This window comes from Cetorhinus maximus, chromosome 21 (assembly GCF_964194155.1).
Source record: "Cetorhinus maximus chromosome 21, sCetMax3.hap1.1, whole genome shotgun sequence".
Classification (NCBI taxonomy): domain Eukaryota; kingdom Metazoa; phylum Chordata; class Chondrichthyes; order Lamniformes; family Cetorhinidae; genus Cetorhinus; species Cetorhinus maximus.
This window is the reverse complement of record NC_135899.1, coordinates 84128439-84149332: the sequence shown is the minus strand read 5'-3', so window position 1 is coordinate 84149332 and position 20894 is coordinate 84128439. Positions and strand designations below refer to the sequence as shown.

Here is a 20894-nt window from a genome sequence, read left to right as displayed (position 1 = left end):
TCCTGCCCCGGCAGATGATGGAATTTGAATTCAATAAAAATCTGGAATTAAAAGTCTAATGATAGCCATGAAACCATTGTCGATTGTTGTAAAAATCCATCTGGTTCACGAATGCCCTTTAGGGAAGGAAATCCGCTGTCCTTATCTGGTCTGGCCTACATGTGACTCCAGACACACAGCAGTGTGGTTGGTTCTTTAAAAAAAAAATGCCCTCTGAACAAGGGCATTATTTTTAAATGTATTCCACCCATGGTTTATTTCACCCCCCACCTCCACTAGAGCTACCTTGCTTGTCCTGCTCTCCAATCTTAATTAGCACATTCTTTTAGATAACATCACCACCTCTTGGCTCCTTTTGTCTGTGACCATCTTTTGGTTATCTCCTCCTATCACTGCTTGCTTGTCCTAACCTCCCCCCGCCGCCTCCTCCTCCTCCTCCTCCTCCTCCCCCCTCCCTTTCTGTTTCGGTTGCAGCTTGACGTGCCGGCCTACGTGCTGACGTGCGACCTGTGCGTCCGGGCGCGGTGGCCCTGATCTTCCCCTCAACCGAACCCTTGCAGAGTCCACCCCCGCCGGGGGCAGTCAGGCAAACGTGATGGACGTCCGCGCCATCCAATCGTTAGCCGGCCGGGGGCGCGACGGGAGGCGGGTGCTTCCGCCAATCAAGCTAGGTTGGTTCGGCGTTAGGCGATCAATCGATTGTATTGGGGTTTGTGTTTATTTATATATTAAATAATTTACCCCCACCATTTATCCTCACTTGTTTTTGTTTTGTTAAAAAAAAAAAGGGCGAAGCAATCTGAGGTGGATTCTCTTGATTTCATTTTTTTTTTGGATCTGGTTGTGCTGAGGTGAGGTGGGGGGGGGGGTTGGGTTTTGGGAGGGGAGGGAGGGTGTGGGGGGGGGGCGGCAGGTTGTTGTTGTTGTTGTGAGTGAGGCCGGCGGGGGGGAGCCCCCCCCTCCCACCCCCCAACCCCCAACCCCCTGGGGAGGCAGCAGCAGCAGCAGCAGCAGCGATGATGATGTTGTCGGCGGCGAAGAAGAATGAGGAGAGGCCGGCGGGCGGCCCCGAGGGCCTGGAGGCGCCGGCCGACGGAGGCCTGGCCTTGGCGGCCGCCGCCGCTGCCGCCGCCGCCGCCGCTGCCGCCACCACCACCACCGCCACCACCACCAGCAGCACCAGCACCAGCAGCGAGCGGACCCCCAAGAAGAAAGAGCGAGCGTCCCCACACAGCAGCAGCAGCAACGAGGGCACCATGGAGGGAGGCACGGCAGAAACCCCGGACGGCCGGAGAACCAGCAAACGCAAGCGAGCTAAAGTAAGGCTCCAGATAGAGAGAGAGAGAGAGAGAGAGAAAACCCAAAAAGTACACATGATAACAGGGAGAGAGAGAGAGACAGAGAGAGAGAGAAAGGCTTGGGCATCTTTTCATTGTAATTTTGTGGGTGCAGGAGGTGCCTGTCTTAAGGAGGGGCATTTTCTTTGTGTCTGGCTCATTCCCCACATGGTTAATTGCAATTGTGGATTATTCTATCCTTATGATTTCCCCTCTCTCTCCTCTTTCCCCCCCACCCCCCCCAATCTCCTCCTATTATTTTGCTGTAGAAATGCCCCCCTCCTTTTTATTGTTGGCTTGGGGATCTGCGAGCAGGAATTGTGAGCTCTGGGACCTGCCACTCTCCTTTGTCTTAGCTCTCACGTCTGAAACTGGCACTTCAAGGGTGTCTCTGGCTCAGGCTTTGTTCTCCAGCTCTGATGCACATTTTTAAAACCAAAAAAAAAAGGAGGCAAGATTGAAACTACATTGTAACAAGAAGCGATTTTAGAGGTTCTTCTCCCCCCTCCCCCCCCCTCTATATTTTTTTTGGGAAAGGAAGAATAGATAGCACTTTGCACAGGATTGCTGGATTGCCCCCCCCTTTTTTAAAATCGATTTCCACATTGTGGTGGGGGGGGCGGGGCCTGGTTGTCTTTATTGCCCCACAAACCTTGAACACATTTCATTGAAAACTGAAAACGATACGAAAGAGATGTACTTTTAAATAGCGTTCAATTAAGTTTTTTGAGGCAGGGATGAATCCATGGTTCATATGTGATTTGTATCTATTTGTATTCTTTAGGTAGATTGTGGGAGGATAGCTTTACAAGGTCTTGTGACGGGAGTTTGAGTGTTCATTGTCTTTGTTCTGTGCTCAGGGTTGATTGTATTACAATATTTAAATAATGGAAGATTACTTAACACTAAAGTTATGCAAAGAATAGTGGTTGCCTTTGGTCTTTCACGTTCATATGATTACATTTCTCTTTCAGTAGTTTATGCTAGTATTATTTCAGATAAACTTGTCCAAATCTTTTATACTGATCTGGATAAAAGAATCAGGTTCTGGATTGATTAGCTGTTGTATAAATCCAGTACAATGCATTTTGTCTATCTTGATTCTGGTAAGAATACCAATTTAAGGGGAAAACAACAATTTATACCGTATGTGAAGAGAGTGCTGAGAATTATGCTGACAGCCAATTTAAGATTGTCAGTCAGCCTCGCAGTGTGGTGCATTTGCCTGTACTGGTAGCTACATATATTAATACACAGGGCCCTGTTCTATGCAGACAGAAAGAACATGTACACATATTGTGCCTGTTTCAGTTAAACAAAATAAGTGATGGCCATTCGCTGATTCGTTCCTCAGGACAATGCCTTGGCCAATCAGGGTCAAGCTGCCTGGTTTAAATTTCAAACAACGTTTGGCAGTTAACTATCAGCCACCATCAGTGGTGTATTCTCCATGGCAATGCCACTTGCCAACCAATCAGCACGCTCTTCACATACAGTATAAGTTGTTATTTTCCCCTTATATTGGTATTCTTGCAAGTGTCCTGATGAGTGCAAGATGAAAAGCTTGACATGTCTCTCTTTTTCAGCAATGCTCAAGTTCTGTACTACCAAACAACAATGGATATTTTTGAATTAATTATTGTGACCTGGTAGCATTTGAAACAAAAATATATTTTTGCATTGATATTTCCCCCTGTTCTGGAGACCCTGATGCTTGTTGTCATATGGGCCTATGGAAACTGGTCATCGTTTGGGAACCCACCCAGTAGCTGATCATCAGTCAGTGTCAGTGGACTATTCAACCATTGAAAGGTATCAAGGGGTCACTGAACTTTTCCCACCCTATATCCACAGACTCTGTCAGGAGACTTTGGAAGTATGAAGCTGAAGTAATTCATTTTTCTCCGTCCCTTGCCCTTTGGGACTGAGGCCACTATCGCCTCTGTCAAACAACAAGCTGAATAAAATGGACTTGAAACCACTGACTCTTTAGTCACCTTCACCTCCGGGCAGAATATTTACATCGAGGCACTAGGAAGGCTTGAAAAACCTGTGCAAGCTGGTGTTTTCAGGGGCCTACCTGGGGCTTTTCAACGCTAGCTTTGCCATCCACACTGTTTACTTCAAACTATCTGTAACCTGATTGGCAAGAAACGACGTGGGATCGTGCTGCCCTCAGTGCCATAGACTCTGCAGTAGAAATGACAGGGTTTCCACAGTATCAGGAGCCCCAGCTGGTGAATTGTTTCAAGTAGAAGTGACTTTGTAATCAGAACTTGAACCAAGTTGTAGTTTGCTGTGGAATTTTCTAAGGATTTTAGTTAGAGGGGAAAAAATACAGAGTACACACAAGTGTGGTTTCCGCATGTTCTGTCTTTTTATCTCACCCACTCTGCCGTCGATCACTGACGTGCATTATCAAGTGCAAGAAATACGGGTTGAGTAAATGTGATTAAAATGGTTTGTTTGTGTGGAGGGTCAATGTGAATGGGAATTGGCTGGGCCTCTGTGTTGTAATTTGTGTGTGTGCAGAAGAACTAGGCAAGGTAGTTTGGAGGGGTCATCTTGGGAGAAGCATTGTTGATATGAAGCTGTTTCGCTGTTGGTACTCTCTCAATCCGTTCTGGGTGGAAGCTCTTGATTTCCTGACCAATGGTCTCTGGGATCAGCACTGCCCACTGGGACGATCTAATTGAGGAATCATCCCATAGGTCTGAAATGCGAATGGTTATAACCAAGGCGGGTAGATGGAGTTCAGATGCAGATTCAATTGTGGTCTAATTAAATGGCAGAACTAGCTCGAGGGGCTGAATGGCCTGCTCCTATACCTATGTTCCTGATGCTCATGCAAAATGCAGGTAGTTGTGCAAGAGGCCCCTAAAATCACCACAGCACTTTCTAACAGCTATTCTTATAATATAGAAAGAAAGACGTGCATTTATATAGCACTTTTCACAAGTGCCAGACCTCTCAGCACTTACAGCCAATGAAGTGCTTTTGAAGTGTTGTAATGTAGGAAACCGAACAGAGGGAAGAAGAGTGGAAGCAGATCATCCACAAGGCCACTCTTGTATCTTGCTGGCATAAGTCAAGCTATTTATTTAATCGAACTCCAGGAATTTTAACCGAATTACACGGATCATAAACCCGCAATTACGTTCGGGGTCATTGTTTTATGATGACCGTATTAATCAAATTCTGTTTTGTGGTACATGAGACTCCAGGGATTTTTACCAAGTGTTTTTGGAATTGGACTTTTGAATTGCATCAAATTTTCTGTGTGGAGGAGGAAAGAAAAGTCCGTCTGGGAGTGGGTCTTGGCCGTCTGACCACGCTTCCATATGCCAAACACTGCCTGGCCCAGGGAGATAAGAAGCTAAATGTTATATGCTATCCTGGGACACAATTCCTTAAAATACTCTACTGTTAAATCTCAGGATACATCAGAATGTGGCTCATCAAAGTCTCCGTATCTGGCAGCCACCAGCTTTAACTTGACAGGATCATCACTGACAATGGTGGGGGGGGGGGGGGGGGGAAGAAAAATAATTTTTTTTCCCTTGAGTTTAGCTGCCAAGATCATAAGCTACGGAGTTGTGTCCCTAAACCTTTCTACCTTTCTTTCTTCCTTTTAAAATGCTTCTTAAAACCCACCTCGTCAACTGCCCTAATATCTCCTTATTTGGCTCGGTGTTCAATTTAGTTTTATAATGCTCCTTGGGACATTTTAGCTTTTGTAATAATACAAGTTGTTGTTGGAATTGGGTGTCATCCAGTATTCGGCAGGACTTTTATATTAAAAATGGGCGAAGAAAAGGTAAATATTTTCAAATTTAAAAAAAAATATTTTCAAATATCCACAATTCCTAATATTTGTATAATGAAAGGGCAATTAGGGTTGGGCAATAAACGCTGGCTTAACCAGTGACGCTCACATCCCATGGATGAATTTAAAAAAAACCTATCAGTCTTGTCTTTCTGGCCACTCTGAATATTCACACTGTGTATCGTGTCCTTTTTGTAAATGTGTTTCAGTAAGATACAGTCTGACATGCCTTATTCATACACATCCTTTGTTTTGTTGCGGGTTTCAAGGCTTGTTATAAAAACAGGAACGGTTTGACTCTGCTCATATGCACATTTATTACATTATTTAATGATTAGTCTCACCTTTTTTTTGAAGTGGTCAGATCAATGGGCTCAGGAAGGTTGCCCCCGACTCTCCAACCATCCCCATGACTTGCTCAGTGATTCAGAGCGACTCAGTCCAGCAGTGAGGCCTCTGAAGTTAAGAGCTGCCACCCCTTAGCTGGATGTTTTCTTGGAGGTTTCATTACATGACCTCCCACCTCCAAATGTCCCACCTGGTCGAACAGCTTTTTTTTTCCCTGGACACCCCCTACACCCCTGCACAGCTCCCCAATATCTTTGAACGCTTCTGTTGATTAGTTTATAAAGAAAGTGAAAAAGACACAAAATTCTTTTAATGCTGCCATGACTTTCCTTCCAAATTGCTCATGGCAATGCCCTGGGGATTGATCTTTCAATCCTGGAGAGTTGGAAATCCCATGTGTGACACGGTTAGGTTGCCAGGGTTAGCACAGAGACGAGAACCTGGGGCCACCCTCTGCCAGTCAACACCATCACCAACCTGCCAAGGAATGTAAAGTGCCATTTCAGGCACAGCTTTGGTGATGCTGATGGGCCTGACCTCAAAGGTGAAGATCCTGCTCCCCAACTTGCCTGTCACCGCTGGAAAACTCAATGTTTCTGACCATCAAATGGAGGACAGGAGCAGGTTTGGTTACAGTCGCATCAATAGGCGAATAATAAGCCAACCAGTCACTATTTGGATAAAAGCAAAATACTGCGGATGCTGGAAACCTGAAATAAAAATAGAAGGTGCTGGAAAAACTCAGCAGGTCTGTAGCATCTTTGGAGAGAGGAACAAGAGTTAACGTTTCGAGTCCATTCGGAACTTGAAGAGTCATATTGGACTTGAAATGTTAACTCTGTTTCTCTCTCCACAGATGCTGCCAGACCTGCTGAGGTTTTCCAGCACTTTTTGTTTTTAAGTCACTATTTAGGCTCAGGCGTGACGGATGAGTATTGTGTAGCCACTGTGGCTGAATTGTACCGCAGCACGTCCCTGTGCCATCGGGGAAGGGCAGGAGGGAAATAGGGGCAGAGGTGATGGTGGGGAGAAAGAGGGAGGGCTGTTTAGGATGGAAATGTCTAAAATACAGTAATTAAAAAGTTACAGTTTCGAATCATGTGCCTTATTACAAGTTACCGTGAGCGAGATGAGGGCCCCAGTGACTGGTATTGAACCACGAAGAGAATATCAGCTCCTCAGAAAGTTCAAGTACCTTAAATGATGCTGTGTTGCCTGGGTTTCTGTTACTGAGAACAGAAACTGCAGCAGGCCGACCAGGGAAGGGGTGCAGAGTTAGTGCCTTCAGGAGAGGAGGGCAAAAGACTGGAGGGGATGTGATTTTCATTTAAAAGGAAATAACAAGATGAACTACTTAAGAGTCGTACCAGAGATATTCAAACTCATTTTGGTGAATGACATACTCAGCAGTACTACTTCAGTGCAGGCTCTGAATGAATCAAACTGCACGGCTCTCCTTTTCCCTTTAATTTGGTTATGGGATATGGGCTAGCACTTATTGGCCATCCCTAATTGCCCTTGAGAAGGTGGGGATGAGCTGCCTTCTGCAGTCCATGTTGTGTAGGTACACTCAGTGCTATTAGAGAGGGAGTTGTAGGATTTTGACCCAGCAACAGTGAAGGAACAACGACATAATTCCAAGTCAGGATAGCGGGTGGCTTGGAGGGGAACTTCCTGGTGCTGGTGTCCCATGTGCCTGCTACCCTTATTTTTCTTCTAGGTGGTAGAGGTCGTGGGTTTGGACGATGTTGACGAAGGAGCCTTGGCAAGTTGTATTAAGCTGCAGGGCTATGGGCCGGGTGCAGGAAGGTGCGATTAGAAAGGGCACCTGGGTGTCCTCGGGCTGGCATGGACAAGATGGGCTGAATGGCCTCCTTCTGTGCTGTAATTTTCTATGGGTCTAAGTATATATATGGGCCTGTACACTGTTGCAAGTTTTAGACTGCATACGGATGTTTTTAGGATTTTTCTGAGGAGTTCTCTCCAAAATGTGTCCGAATACTGTGCTCGTGAAATGTCTAATGGGTTTCAGAATGCACAATAGATACATTCCAATCAGAAAGAAAACTTTCAAGGGGAGGACCCACCAACTGTGGTTAACTAAAAAAGTTAAAGATAATGTTAAACTTAAAAGAAAAAGCACAAAGATGTGTGGCAGGTCAGAAGATTGGACAGAATATAAAGAACACCAAAGAATGACAAAAAGATGAATAAGGAGGGAAAAATTAGAGTACGAGAGGAAGCAACCTAGATATATAAAGATGGATAGTAAGAGTTTCTATAGATATTTAAATAAGAAAAGAGTTTAAAAAAAAGTGAGTGTTGGCCCTATAGAAAGTGAGTCTGGAGAATTAATAATGGAAAATAAGGAGATGGCAGATGAATTGATCAGGTATTTTGCATCGGTCTTCACTATAGATGATACAAGTAGCACCCCAGAAATACCTATAAATCAGGAAATGGAAGGGAGGGAGGAACTCGGGGGAAAATTACAATCACCAGGGAAGTGGTCCTGAGTAAGTTGTTGGAGCTGCAGGTTGACAAATCCCCGGGTCCTCATAGACTTCATCCTAGGGTCTTGAAAGAAGTGGCTAGAGAGATAGTTGATGCATTGGTTTTAATTTTTCAAAACTCCTTGGATTCGGGGAAGGCTCCATTGGATTGGAAAATAGCGAATGTAACTCCTTGTATTCAAAAGTTGGGGGAGGTGGCAGAAAAGCAGGAAACTACAGGCCAGTTAGCTTAACATCTGTCATAGGGAAAATGTTAGAAGCTATTATTACAGATGGTATAGCAGGGCACTTCGTAAAAATTCAAGGTAATTGGGCAAAGTCAATGTGGTTTTGTGAAAGAGAAATCATGTTTAACTAATTTGTTGGAGTTCTTTGAAGGAGTCACGTGCTGTGGATAAAGGGGAACCGGTGGATGTACTATATTTAGGTTTCCAGAAAGCATTTGATAAAGTGCCACATCAAAGGTTATTGTGGAAAATAAAAACTCATAGTATAGGGAGAGATAACATATTGGCATAGATAGAAGATTGGCTAGCTAACAGGAAACAGAGGGTAGCCAAAAATGGGTCATTTTCTGGTTGGCAGTATGTAACAAGGATCAGTGCTGGGGCCTCAACTTTTTACAAATCATATAAATAACTTGGATGAAAGGACCAAAGGAATGGTTGCTAAATTTGTTGTTGACACAAAGATAGGTAGGAAAGTAAATTGTGAAAAGGACATAAGGAGGCTACAGAGTGAAGTAGGTTAAGTGAGTGGGCAGAGATCTAGCAAGTGGAGTGTAATGTGTACAAATGTGAAATTGTGCATTTTGACAGGAGAATAAAAAGAAGCTTTTTATCTAAATAGTGAGAGATTGCCGAGCCCTGAGATGCAGAGGGATCTGGGTGTCCTAGTGCATGAATCACAGAAGGCTAGTATGCAGGTACAGCAAGTAAATAGGAAAGCAAATAGAATGTTATCATTTATTACGAGGGGAATTGAAATCAAAAGTAATGAGGTTATGCTTCAGTTATACAGGGCATTGGTGAGACCACATCTGGAGTACTGTGTACATTATTGGTCTCATTTAAGGAATGATGTAAATGTGTTGTTAGTTCAGAGAAGGTTTACTAGACTAATATCAGGAATGGGCGGGTGGCCTTATGAGGAAAGGGTGGACAGGTTAAGCTTGTATCCACTGGAGTTTAGAAGAGCAAGAGGTGACTTGTTTAAAACCTTTAAGATCCTGAGGGGTTTTGACAAGGTGGATGTGGAGAGGATGTTTCCTCTTGTGGGAGAACCCAGAACTAGGGACCACTGTTTAAAAATAAGGAGTCACTCATTTAAGGCAGAGATGAGGAGAAATTTTTTCCCTGAGGGTCGTGAGTCTCTGGAACTCGTCCTCAAAAGGCAGTAAAAGCAGAGTCTTTGAATATTTTTAAGGCAGAGCTAGATAGATTCTTGATAAACAAGGGGGTGAAAGGTTATTGGGGCTAGGCAGGAATGTGGAGTTGAAGTTACAATCAGATCAGCTACAATATCATTAAATGGTGGACCAGGCTCAAGGGGCTGAATGGCCTACTACTGCTTCTAATTTGTATGTACTTGCAAATGTGAATTTTTAAGATGACTTCAGAATTTTTGTCAATTTATGAATCACATTGGAAGTTGTGCAGTGTGTTTCGCAAAGTAAATGTCACAGCAATCTGTTTCTCCCCAACATATGAAATAAGTATGGATCAAGCCTATATTAGTACACAGCTTGTTCTTGAATGTATCTTTTGTCATGGATGATTCTATAGCTGTATGCTTTATACAATGTACCCTCCACCCAGATTTTCATTGTCGAAAAAGATCTGCTGGTGTGCACAAATGCATTGAAAACTAATTCCTCATGTTGCAAGACCTAAAGTACAAAGAATTTTCATATTTATAATTTTGTATGTATGCTGCAAATTCCGTGCTTTTGACATGGATGACCCACACCAACCTCCTCTAACTGCCCTCCACCTATACTATTAAATGGAACCATCCAAGCTCCAGAAACTGGATTCCCTTACCAAAAGCATCCCTTGAAGCAAATTCACGTTGTCCTGACTTTCCATGGGTAAAGCTCCAGGCATCTCACCAATATAACAAATTGCAGCGATACAATTTTGAGCCAGTGCAGGCTGCGTACTAAATTGTACAATGCACAATGTATCCAGAAAATACCATACTGCAAAGTGGTAAATCAGTCATCCTATATACATAGTTCATACCTTTCAACTGGTGCATTATCGAGGATCACTTGGTTTCAATGGCAGCAGAAAACCCTTTTTACTTCATCATAAAAATCAAATAGACGGGGCTGCTTTTCCATGGAGCCCGATAATGGCAAGTGAAGTAACATTGACATCACAGTTATTATTGTTCTGAGCAGAAATGTTAGTGCAGAAATGGTCACCAGCCTGCGTTCATTCAAATTGTTAATGCCCAGAGATCTGTTTTTACTTTTGCAAACTTGGTTGTGCCTGAAAAGAACATTTGGAGTTATGTAGCTAGGGTGAGGTTTTTTTTGTATTCATTGATGGGATGAGGACTAGGCCAGCATTTATTGCACACCCCTAATTGCCCTTGAGAAGGTGGTGGTGAGCTGTCTCCTTGAAGTGCTGCAGTCCATGTCCTGTAGGTACACCCACAGTGCTGTTAGGGAGTTCCAGGATTTTGACCCAGCGACATTGAAGGAATGGCGATATATTTCCAAGTCAGGGTGGTGAGTGGCTTGGAGGGAAACATGCAGGTGGTGGTGTTCCCCTGTATCAAGCCCTTGTCCTTCTAGATGATGATAGTTGTGGGTTTGGGAGATGCTGTCTAAGGAGCCTTGGTGATTTTGTAGATGGCACGCACTGCTGCCACTGTGGATCGGTGGTGGAGAGAGTGAATGTTTGTGGATGGCTTGCCAATCAAGCGGCTGCTTTGTCCTGGATGGTGTCAAACTTCTTGAGTGTTGTTGGAGCTGAAATCTTTCAGGCAAGTGGAGAGTATTCCATCACGCTCCTGACTTGTGTCTTGTGGATGGTGGACAGGCTTTGGAGAGTCAGCAGGTGAGTTACTTGCTGCAGGATTCCCAGCCTCTAACTTGCTCTTGTAGCCACAGTATTTATATAGCTAGCCCAGTTTAGTTTCTAGTCAATGGTCACCCCCAGGATGTTGATAGTGGGGGATTCAGTGATGGTAATGCCATTGAATGTCAAGGGACGATGCTTAGATTCTCTCTTGTTGGAGATGATCATTGCCTGGCATTTGTGTGGCGCGAATGTTTCTTGCCACTTGTCAGCCCAAGCCTGTATATTGTCCAGGTCTTGCAGCATTTGGACATGGACTGCTGTAGTATCTGAGGAGTCGCGAATGGTGCTGAACATTGTGCAATCATCAGCGAACATTCCCACTCCTGAATTTATGATGGAAGAAAGGTCATTGATAAACTGGTGAAGATGGTTGGGCCGAGGACACTACCCTGGGGAACTCCTGCAGTGATGGCTTGGAACTGAGATGACTGACCTCCAACAACCACAACCATCTTCCTTTGTGCTAGGTATGACTCCAACCAGTGGAGAGTTTTCCCCCTGATTCACATTGACTCCAGTTTTGCTGGGGCTCCCTGATGCCACACTCGGTCAAATGCTGCCTTGATGTCAAGGGCGGTCACTGTCACCTCACCTCGGGAGTTCAGGTCTTTTCCTGATGTTTGAACCAAGGCTGTAATGAGGTCAGGAACTGAGTGACCCTGGCAGAACCCAAAGTAAGCATCGGTGAACAGGTTATTCTAAGCAAGTGCCGCTTGGTAGCACTGTTGATGACCCCTTCCATCACTTTACTGATGATCAAGATTATACTGATGGGGCGGTAATTGGCTGTGTTGGATTTGTCCTGCTTTTTGTGTACAGGACATACCTGGGCAGTTTTCCACATTGCCAGGTAGATGCCATTGTTGTAGCTGTACAGCTTTGCTAGGGGTGCGGCAACCTCTGGAGCACAAGTCTTCCGTGCTATTGCCGGAATATTGTCAGGGCCCATAGCCTTTGCAGTATCTAGTGTCTTCAGCTGTTTCTTGATCTCACATGCAGTGAATTAAATCGGCTGAAGACTGGCTTCTATGATGCTGGGGTCCTCCAGAGTAGGCTGAGATGGATCACGCACTCTGCACTTCTGGCTGAAGAATGTTGCAGATACTTCTGCCTTAATGGTGGTGACAAATCTATCACTGATTCAAATCTTGCTGGAGTGGGGCATCTTGCAGTGTATACTGTTAGACTTTTTCCTGTGCCCTTCAGCTCATTTTATTTCTTGTGCAGTATCTTATTGGAAGTGCAGGCTGATATTGGTGTGGCAAGGGCAATGAGGCATCTGGGATGTTGGTGAATGGTGGAACCAAAAGGCAGACCCTCAACCGATGAGGTTTAAGAACTGAGAAAGAAACAAAGGAACAATGGAAGTAAGAAGGAGGACAAATTAAACCAGGTTCAGAAACAGAAATTAAGGGAGAGGAAAAAAAAAGATTAAAAGAGAAAGAGGTAAAGAAAAAAAATTGTTCAAATTTGACCTTTTAAATCTCTAACAACTATTTACTACATGTAGGAATGAAATTGATAAATTTAAATTGTTCACTTTGAGTCAGATTGATTTAATGCATTGACAATTACCATGTCATTGAAAAGGGGCATCCCTAACCTTTTGTGGCAAATTTCCTGAGCAATTAATGTGCAAATCCAGCGAGTTCCTAAAGATAACGGGTGACATTTGTGTGAGACAAATGGCAGAGTGGCATGAATCGATCAGCAAGTTCTTGAAATTCTCAACTCATAGCATGGTTGTTAGCCCCCTGAACATCTGGCTGATGTGCACGTTCATGATAGTGCAGGGTGATAACATCTTTATCTTTCAAGTGAGATCCATGCAATTGTCAATCTGAAGTGAAGTAAGAGTAATCTATGAGGAAAATATTGGTGTAACATTACAGTGCGTTGTCTCCTTAGATGCTTATCATATCTTTAAATTTATTGCCAACACCTTTTGTTTCTGAGTTGTTGTGATCTGGAAGGTGCTGCCAGAAAAGGTTGTGGAAGCAGATTTAATAGTTATTTTCAAAGGGAATTGAATAATTACTTGAATTTAGGTGGGGGTGAAATGTGGGGAAAAGCAGGAGTGTGGTTATTTGAAGGCTCTTTCAAAGAGCTGACATTGGCACGATGGGCCAAATGGTCCCCTATTGTATTGCATAATTCTGATTCTCTGCTTACTGTGAGCAGCAAAATGACTCATTATTGTAGATCACTTCACAAATCAAAATATTACGTGGAGAAGAATTTTTGTCATGGTGGCCTAAGCATGTCTCTCATTACGAAAGAGAGATCTGTGTTGATAGAACACTAGTACTGAAATTAAAAATATAGTTTGCAGTTTTTAAATGGTCACTGCCACAGTGTGGGAGATTGACCTGCAGCTATGAGTTCTACCTTTTTTTTCCTCTGCAATACTCTTTGTAGGTTGAGTACAGAGAGATGGATGAGAGCCTGGCAAACCTATCAGAAGATGAATATTATTCAGAAGAGGAACGTAATGCAAAGGCTGAAAAAGAAAAGAAGCAGGTGCCGCCACCACAGCCACCTCCACCTGAGGAGGAGATTGAAAGTGACCCAGAAGAACCATCTGGTAAGTGACATTTACTAAGACCGGTGACTTTTATAATGGGGTGGGGAGGAGGTGAAGAAACTCTCAACAAGCTGATGGTGTTAAGTATACACTGGATGTCAAATTCCCCAAAACTATTGCTTCAACATTCTAAGTTTAACAGGAACTAACCATTCCCAAATTTTGTTTTTAAACTCAGATAAGATTACAATTTATGTGATCTAATTTCTGCTACTATTGTAACTGTCCCATTTATTATTCTGCATTGGAATGCTGGGCAAATTGGATTGCAAATTAAAATGTGTATTAGCCACCAATGATTATGGTACAATTCAGCTGATGGTTAAAGTTAATGGAAATGCAATTATCTACCTCCAGTTGTCTACCTGTCCAATGTCAAGATGTATGACATTCGGCTTCCCTGCTGTTCAGCAGTGTACCCTGTGTTCTGGGTTGTATGACTGTCCAGTTCTATAGTGCAACCCCCCTCACCAATCCCTCAGTCAGACTTGGTTCTTTCATTTCTTTCATGGTATCCAAGGAAGATAATTATCTTGGATTGGTCTGTTTTAGAACATTTATTTTAAAACACCTAGCTAGCACTCGATCTCCCTTCCCAACAGTGGCTTCCTTCAGGGTTTCTGTCTGCTCATCATTGGTGTGTAACGGAACTCCAGTATGTGTTGGAAGCAAGGCTTGTGGAAGTTCCAGCTGCTATTTTCTTTGGAACTCCTTTTGTCTCTGTAAGGCTGGTTGTTTGATACCTTGACAGTATCTACCTCCCTGAGTTTCTGAGACCCCCATCAGTTTTATTGGCAAGTCCTCAATTCAGATTTGGGCCAAACAATTGAGTAGTTGACTCTCTATGTCGAAGTTTTCTATAATGGAAGCCATGCCCTCAGATTTCTGCTGAATCACTAAGAGATCTGTAGGTTTCTAAAGATTCCTCTCTACACAACCTTCAAATGACCCCAGTGTATCTGTTTCCTCCCCTTTCCTCTGGCTTTTATATAGTTTTCTTGCCAGCAACAGGCCACCATTGAATTTCTTGCTATTGAAGTTTGATGCCCACAATGAAGGGTTAAACTTGTGACTTCACCATTAACTGTTGGTTGCTTGTAAACTATACAACCAGGATATAGAAGAGAGAGAAAAAAGAAATAAAAGCAAATTACTACGGATGCTGGAAACCTGAAACAAAAACAGAAAATGCTGGAAGAACTCAGCAGGTCTAACAGCATCTGTGGAGAGAAAAACACGGTTAACGTTTCGAATTCGTATGAGTCATTGCTCTGAAGAAGAGTCATACGGACTCGAAACATTAACTCTGTTTTTCTCTCCACAGATGCTGTTAGACTTGCTGAGAAAAAAGAAATACCTGGTTATGATTTCATACTGTAATCCAATCTTGAGATTAAGATGGTCATGTTAATCTTGCCCAAGTTTTGTTGTACTTCATAATATCTTGATCTAATTACTGTTTTACATTTGAGTGTCATGTTATGTGCACCATGTTAACTGTTGGAGGAAAGGGGGATTGTAAACAGTTTTGAGGTACTGGGAAAGCATAAATTAGAGTAGAATCTGGTGTGATGAGTCTTGATTTCAATAAGAAATATTGGGAATAGAAAGACCAGGTGGCACAACACTTTTTGGCATTTAGGAGGAAGCAGATAGATCAGAAGAAGCATAATTGTGGATATACATAGATATGATATAGGTTAGCAACAAAAAGCAAGTGAAGGATTGCAGATCCAATGACATATGGTTTCTAATATCCTGTGTGCAGCTGTGATCATATTATGAGAGATGCTTTCCCAGATATAGGGCAGGAAGTATTCAAGTAAAATATGGCCGAGATTGTTGGGGGAGTTGAGAGTGGTAACAGTGGTAGAGGAGGGAGTGGCATGAAAAGAAAAGCAAGCTTCTTTGAGGCAGCATAGAAATTGGGATATGGGAATGTCACTTGAGATTAGAGAAGAGCATGGACCAGTGCAGATTTTAAATGAGAGGAAATCTGTTGCTGCTAATGGTGGGGAAGGAACATACACACACACAGATTGTAAAGCTTACTAATAAAGAGTTTTATTTAAAAAGCAACCGTGTATATTAGCATTTAAAATGTCTAGTAGATCATCCAGCTACAGTGTACTCAATTCTTCACTGCAACCAGAGACTCGGTCAAACTTTAGAAGTATGCATTGATGCAAAGTGGTCTAGATTTGATATCCTCTAAGCCCATGTTTGGACCTTTTGTAATTTTGTTTTCATAGGATTTCATTTCCCCTCCTGCCCATTTCTTTGCTTAAACTGCACCCAGCAACAGAAGTATAACAGGCATCAATCAGCATGTAACTTGGCCAAGCAGCCATTCTTCGCTTGTGAGCCTAGGTGGTGAGCGTTAGCAGGCTGTTTGAATGGCAAGGGTATAATTACCGTGCCTCAACCTGACATCACCTGATGTTTACATGTACCCACTTTCTAACAGGGATCATCGGATAATGGTCAGCAGTGTAAACTATGGTTGACTTTTCTCACTTCCCTTTGCCTATTTCCTAGCCCTAGGAATGCTGAGGCCAATTCTAGTACCGTTATTGTTACTGCAGTTGAGGCCAACTAAGTTTGGGGAGGGCAGACCAGACATTGAACCATTGGTACTTCTGATCTTCCATAATGTGAAATTGGGATATCCTACTTTATTCATTGTAATATTTAAATATCTATTAATGTGTAAGCTATTCTAATTTGTTAATTTTATACAGATCCAAAAAGATTTTTTTATAATTGTATGTATATATTGGTATAGAAATATAAGTTTCAAGTAAACAATTAATCCTATTCAGTGATCTATTTCCCTAAACCTTGTGCTAAAATTTCACATTGGATTTTGATTATAAATTATAGAGCTCTTCTGTAAATATCAATGTAAGAGGAGTTTTAATACAACAATCAGCAAAGAAATTGCTATTTAGACTGACTAACCATACAGTCAACCCCCAAGTTGGATTGAATCTGATAATTTATCGGTCTCCAGTAACTTAAATCATCTATGTTGACTTTTGGGAGGCAGTGAAAGGCGCTCTTTGTAGAAAAGGGGACTAAAAATTTAAAGATACAATAATATAATTAGTGTGCTGGAAGGGTTACTGGGGCAGTTGTCTTGGAATGATCCCGATGAGGGGAGATGCAGTGGATAACAGCCAAGCCGTAGTGGCTTGAGGTAACTGCCCTGGCAACCCTTTCAATGCTTTTAATGTTGTATTTATCTGCCAGACGTTAAATATCTATAAGAAAATATATTAATGTTAAATTTAAGATATTGTTTTAATACAAGACCGCGGAAATTAGGGAAATTAGTAGTGTGCGCATGCGTGTGAATGTTTTTACGTTCGTTCCCGCAGTGCATTGGAGCAACATCAATCTGGCAGGGTCGATCGCAGGTATGTATTTTTTTTTAATTACTTTTTTTTTATTTTTTATTCTGTGCGCTGGTTTAGTTTTAATTTTATGTTTAATTTTTTTATGTTGCAGGTAGTATTTGTGAGGAAGGAAGGTGGTGAATGACTTTTGGGTTGTGGGATCTGAAGTATCTCCTAGCTAAAGTTTGATCCATGGGTGGGACCTGGTGATCAGGGTTCAATCTTTGGCGGTTATTTAGGACAGTTTCCAGGGGCAGAGGTGGGGAACAGCGCATGGAGGGGCTCTTGGACGAGTTTTGTTAGGGTCAGCAGTCACATTCACGGGAGGAGTTATGGACCCTGACGTGGTGTCACCTGGCAGATGACATTTTGTTTTTTTAATTGGAGGCTATTGAGGTTTATCTCGTGTTTCTTCACGGCCCTAGGTTAAAAGTTTTATTGCACTAATTTTGTGAGTTCATTCTTATCAGGTGTTGAGGGTGCTGCTTTCCAGAGTCGTCTACCTCACGATCGCATGACCTCACAGGAAGCAGCCTGTTTCCCAGACATTATCAGTGGTCCTGCGCAGACCCAGAAGGTGTTTCTATACATCAGAAATCGCACAGTAAGTTTATATACCAGAAATATAATTTCTTAAATCTTTTAAGATGAGCATAATAGTTTTTTTTTGCTGAAGGGAATGAGAATCCTCTGGATTTTTTTTTCAAACTACAATATTGTATCTTGAGTATTAGAAGTCTAACAACTAGCAGTGGGATCCTTTTGACAGTTTGGCTAGTTTAATGTTCAGAACTCCCACCTGTGGTTGCGACACTTTTAAGGTCCTGGGTTACTGTACAGAAATTTACAAACACATTCACTGGATAACCAAAAGTGTATGTTATAAACTTGAAGGTATCAGTTTACTAACTGTTTAAATGAAAAATACAGCATGGGAGGCTGATTGTCATGCCATTGTAACATACTTGCTCTTCTATGTTTTCCACGTATTTCACACACATTATTGCAGGGTTCCTTTATTAACTCCAGCAAGGATACTTTTCATCCACCTAAAAATGAGCAGAATGTACTCTGCTGATGTTGAGTAGACCAACTCCATTAGCTGCTACTAATTGCCAAGTAGTCAGTTGTGATAAAGGACATTTCTGTCTGTCTTTGACTTTTCTAATAAGTTTTGCTAACAGTACTTTAAAACAGTTAGCACTTCCGATAATGTGGTCAAGGTTGCCACCGAGTGATCGGTAATGGGTGACTCTTTGGCGGTAACCTCTTTGGGAAAGTACTCCCATTAGTGAATACATGTCACACAAATTGCTGGATTTGATCAGGGGATGTCCTTTGAAGAAGCTGATGATCTCAAAGTAAGTATGGGGCATATCTTAGCAGCATATCTGGTATATTCAATTTACTCAAGTTTATACTGGTATTTCTTGTGCAGCGAGACTGAATTTTGTTGAGATGAGAAGTGTTCCACATATAAATCTTCAAAACATTTGCTAAAAAGACTTAAGAATTTAAGCATTTGTTATTTCGATGTGGGAAGGGTTTGAAGTATTGCATGTAAATCTGACTTCTAGTTTTAGCCTTGTGTGTGTAGCATAGTCTCGCAGCATATTGTTGTACTGCCTATCAAAGAGGTCAGGAAAATATGGTGGGCATCCTGTAGCACTTCTATTGTAGTTAGAATATGTAACCTGTGCTTAAAAAATGTAGTTGTTAATCTGGTGGCACATTAACCTATTTACTCCACTCAAGGTTACAAATTGAAGTTTACCGAAAGTGCAGGTATAGCTATGGACACTGAGTTGATGTTGTGGGCACTGATTGATAGGTTGTTAGAAGAAAAGCTGAATTATGATCTATTATGAGGCATTGATGGTCAGTCAGTCTATTGACGTATTTTTCTTCAGTTGTATTTAGTGGCGCAGCAAATAAATCCTGATACTGGTCTGATTCTTAAGGTATTTTTACCAAGCACTTACAGCACAGAAACAGACCAGTCAGCTCAAACACCAGAGCTGACTAGAGGGGCCATTTGGTCCACTGCTCCTATTTCTTAATGTTCTCAAATTAACAGGTTGGTTGAGATGATTTGTTTGTCACCTTCAAGAGAAGGCAGCATCTAAAGGGATTGAGGTGTGAATCAAACACTGCAAGACTTGTTTGAAAAACTGAAAACAGGTTTGGAGTTTCATGTGACTATTTTAGTGAGGGTGGATGACTGCCCCCACATTCTGCTATTGCAAGTATCTCCTGTGACAAACTGACTTTCTCAGCATGTTGTTGCTCTGGTGAAGTTTAACCATTCCACCTGTTTCTTGTGAATTGTTCTGCACCAAATGGCAACCACTTAGATTGACTTTCGCCATGACTAATTTCCTCTCAGCTCAGGTGTACTCATTGTCCAACATAACTTGGGTGTGCCTGTATGAGTAACTGTACTGAATGACATGTCAGTAAACCACCCCTGCCCCAGGCCCCTACCTGAATTCGCAATTATTTCTTGTGCAGGCTGTACAGTCCAGAAGCTGTACTCTGCCTACATGGTAAGTAGAAGTCATAATATTTGTCATTATTGTGCCTTTTAAATAATTTATAGTACTGGTGTCATCTCAGCAGGTGTAGCCCAAAGTGCTAGCACATAGCTTGCAACAATGCCAAATCCCCAAACTTGAATATGAGAACAACATAATGTGGCAGACCAATCAAATAGCTAATTTAGATTTATAGGCTTCACAGTGGGTCATTCACCATTTACCCTTAAGAAAAGTCTTTTGAGGGATGGTATACACTGCAGTACATATGTTGCTGTTGGATTAACCTGGCCTCATCAGAAGATGATGATTGACAAATAGAGATAACAATGGGGTGCTGCAGGTTATACCTAACTATTCAAAATATATCTACACAGACTTTCTTTCCACAAAAGCAAGGATGAACTTTGTGTTGCCTTTGCCTTTATCTTCCCCTCCCCACCCTTCCTTCTTTTATTAGTGTCATGACTCACTGAGGATAGTGCGCTGCAATATCGCCCCATTGCTCTCCGAGCTGGGACAAATGTGAAAAAGTTTGATCAACCCACCTAATTGTGTAAGTTAGGTTAACAAAATACGAACAGCAGGTTTGTAAACTTAATAAATAAATAACTGTTTATTGAACAAACTGTCATGAACCAGTGGCAAAAGAAAGAAATATGAACTGGTAATTTCTAGCCCTATAACCTAAACTCTACCCCTTCTTAAATCCCTATACATACACGTACAAGACACATAAGGCACACACAAATGTGGATTTTAAGGGTAGGATAAAACAGTTCAGTAGCACCTATTCGGAGCACAGGATTCAATGGGTTGATTTTGATCGATGTCTCCCAAATTTCTTTCAGTTCTTTGTTGATGACACGAGGTGGTCTTCCATCACTTTCAGTCTTTAGTTCACTGGTTGAGCACTTGTCTTTCAATGTCTCTAATGGTGATTTTCCCCATTTCCCTTGACAGGGGTTTTCAGAGAAAGAGCAGGTTATAGAGATACGAGGCGAAAAAGCCAGCTAGGTATTATTGTAGGATTACTGGAATCTTACACACATAGGAGAGAGGTTTTAGGTCTTTTTCCTTTCAGGCTAGGAGCTATTCTGTTGAACTGCTCTCACACAAAACCTGATCACATGGTCAGGAGCCAATTAAAACGTTGTTGCTAGGCAGTTCCCCATTAGACTAGACGACTCCTCGGCACTATCCTGTCTTTTCATGGCGCACTCTGTTCCAGGACAGCAACATTGTATATATCCCTCACACTG

General features: G+C 42.3%; 1 protein-coding gene across 1 annotated transcript in view; it reads left to right on the top strand.

Annotated features, from left to right (window-relative positions):
- Positions 1-677: 677 nt before the first annotated feature.
- kdm1a (lysine (K)-specific demethylase 1a) overlaps positions 678-20894 on the top strand; it is a 65129-nt gene continuing 44912 nt past the window's right edge. Inside the window, exons 1-4 of the mRNA XM_078567321.1 lie at positions 678-1319; positions 13535-13700; positions 17081-17119; positions 17569-17702. Of these exons, the coding sequence (XP_078423447.1) occupies positions 1017-1319; positions 13535-13700; positions 17081-17119; positions 17569-17702 (642 nt within the window). The 5' untranslated portion in view covers positions 678-1016. The remainder of the gene's footprint in view (positions 1320-13534; positions 13701-17080; positions 17120-17568; positions 17703-20894) is intronic.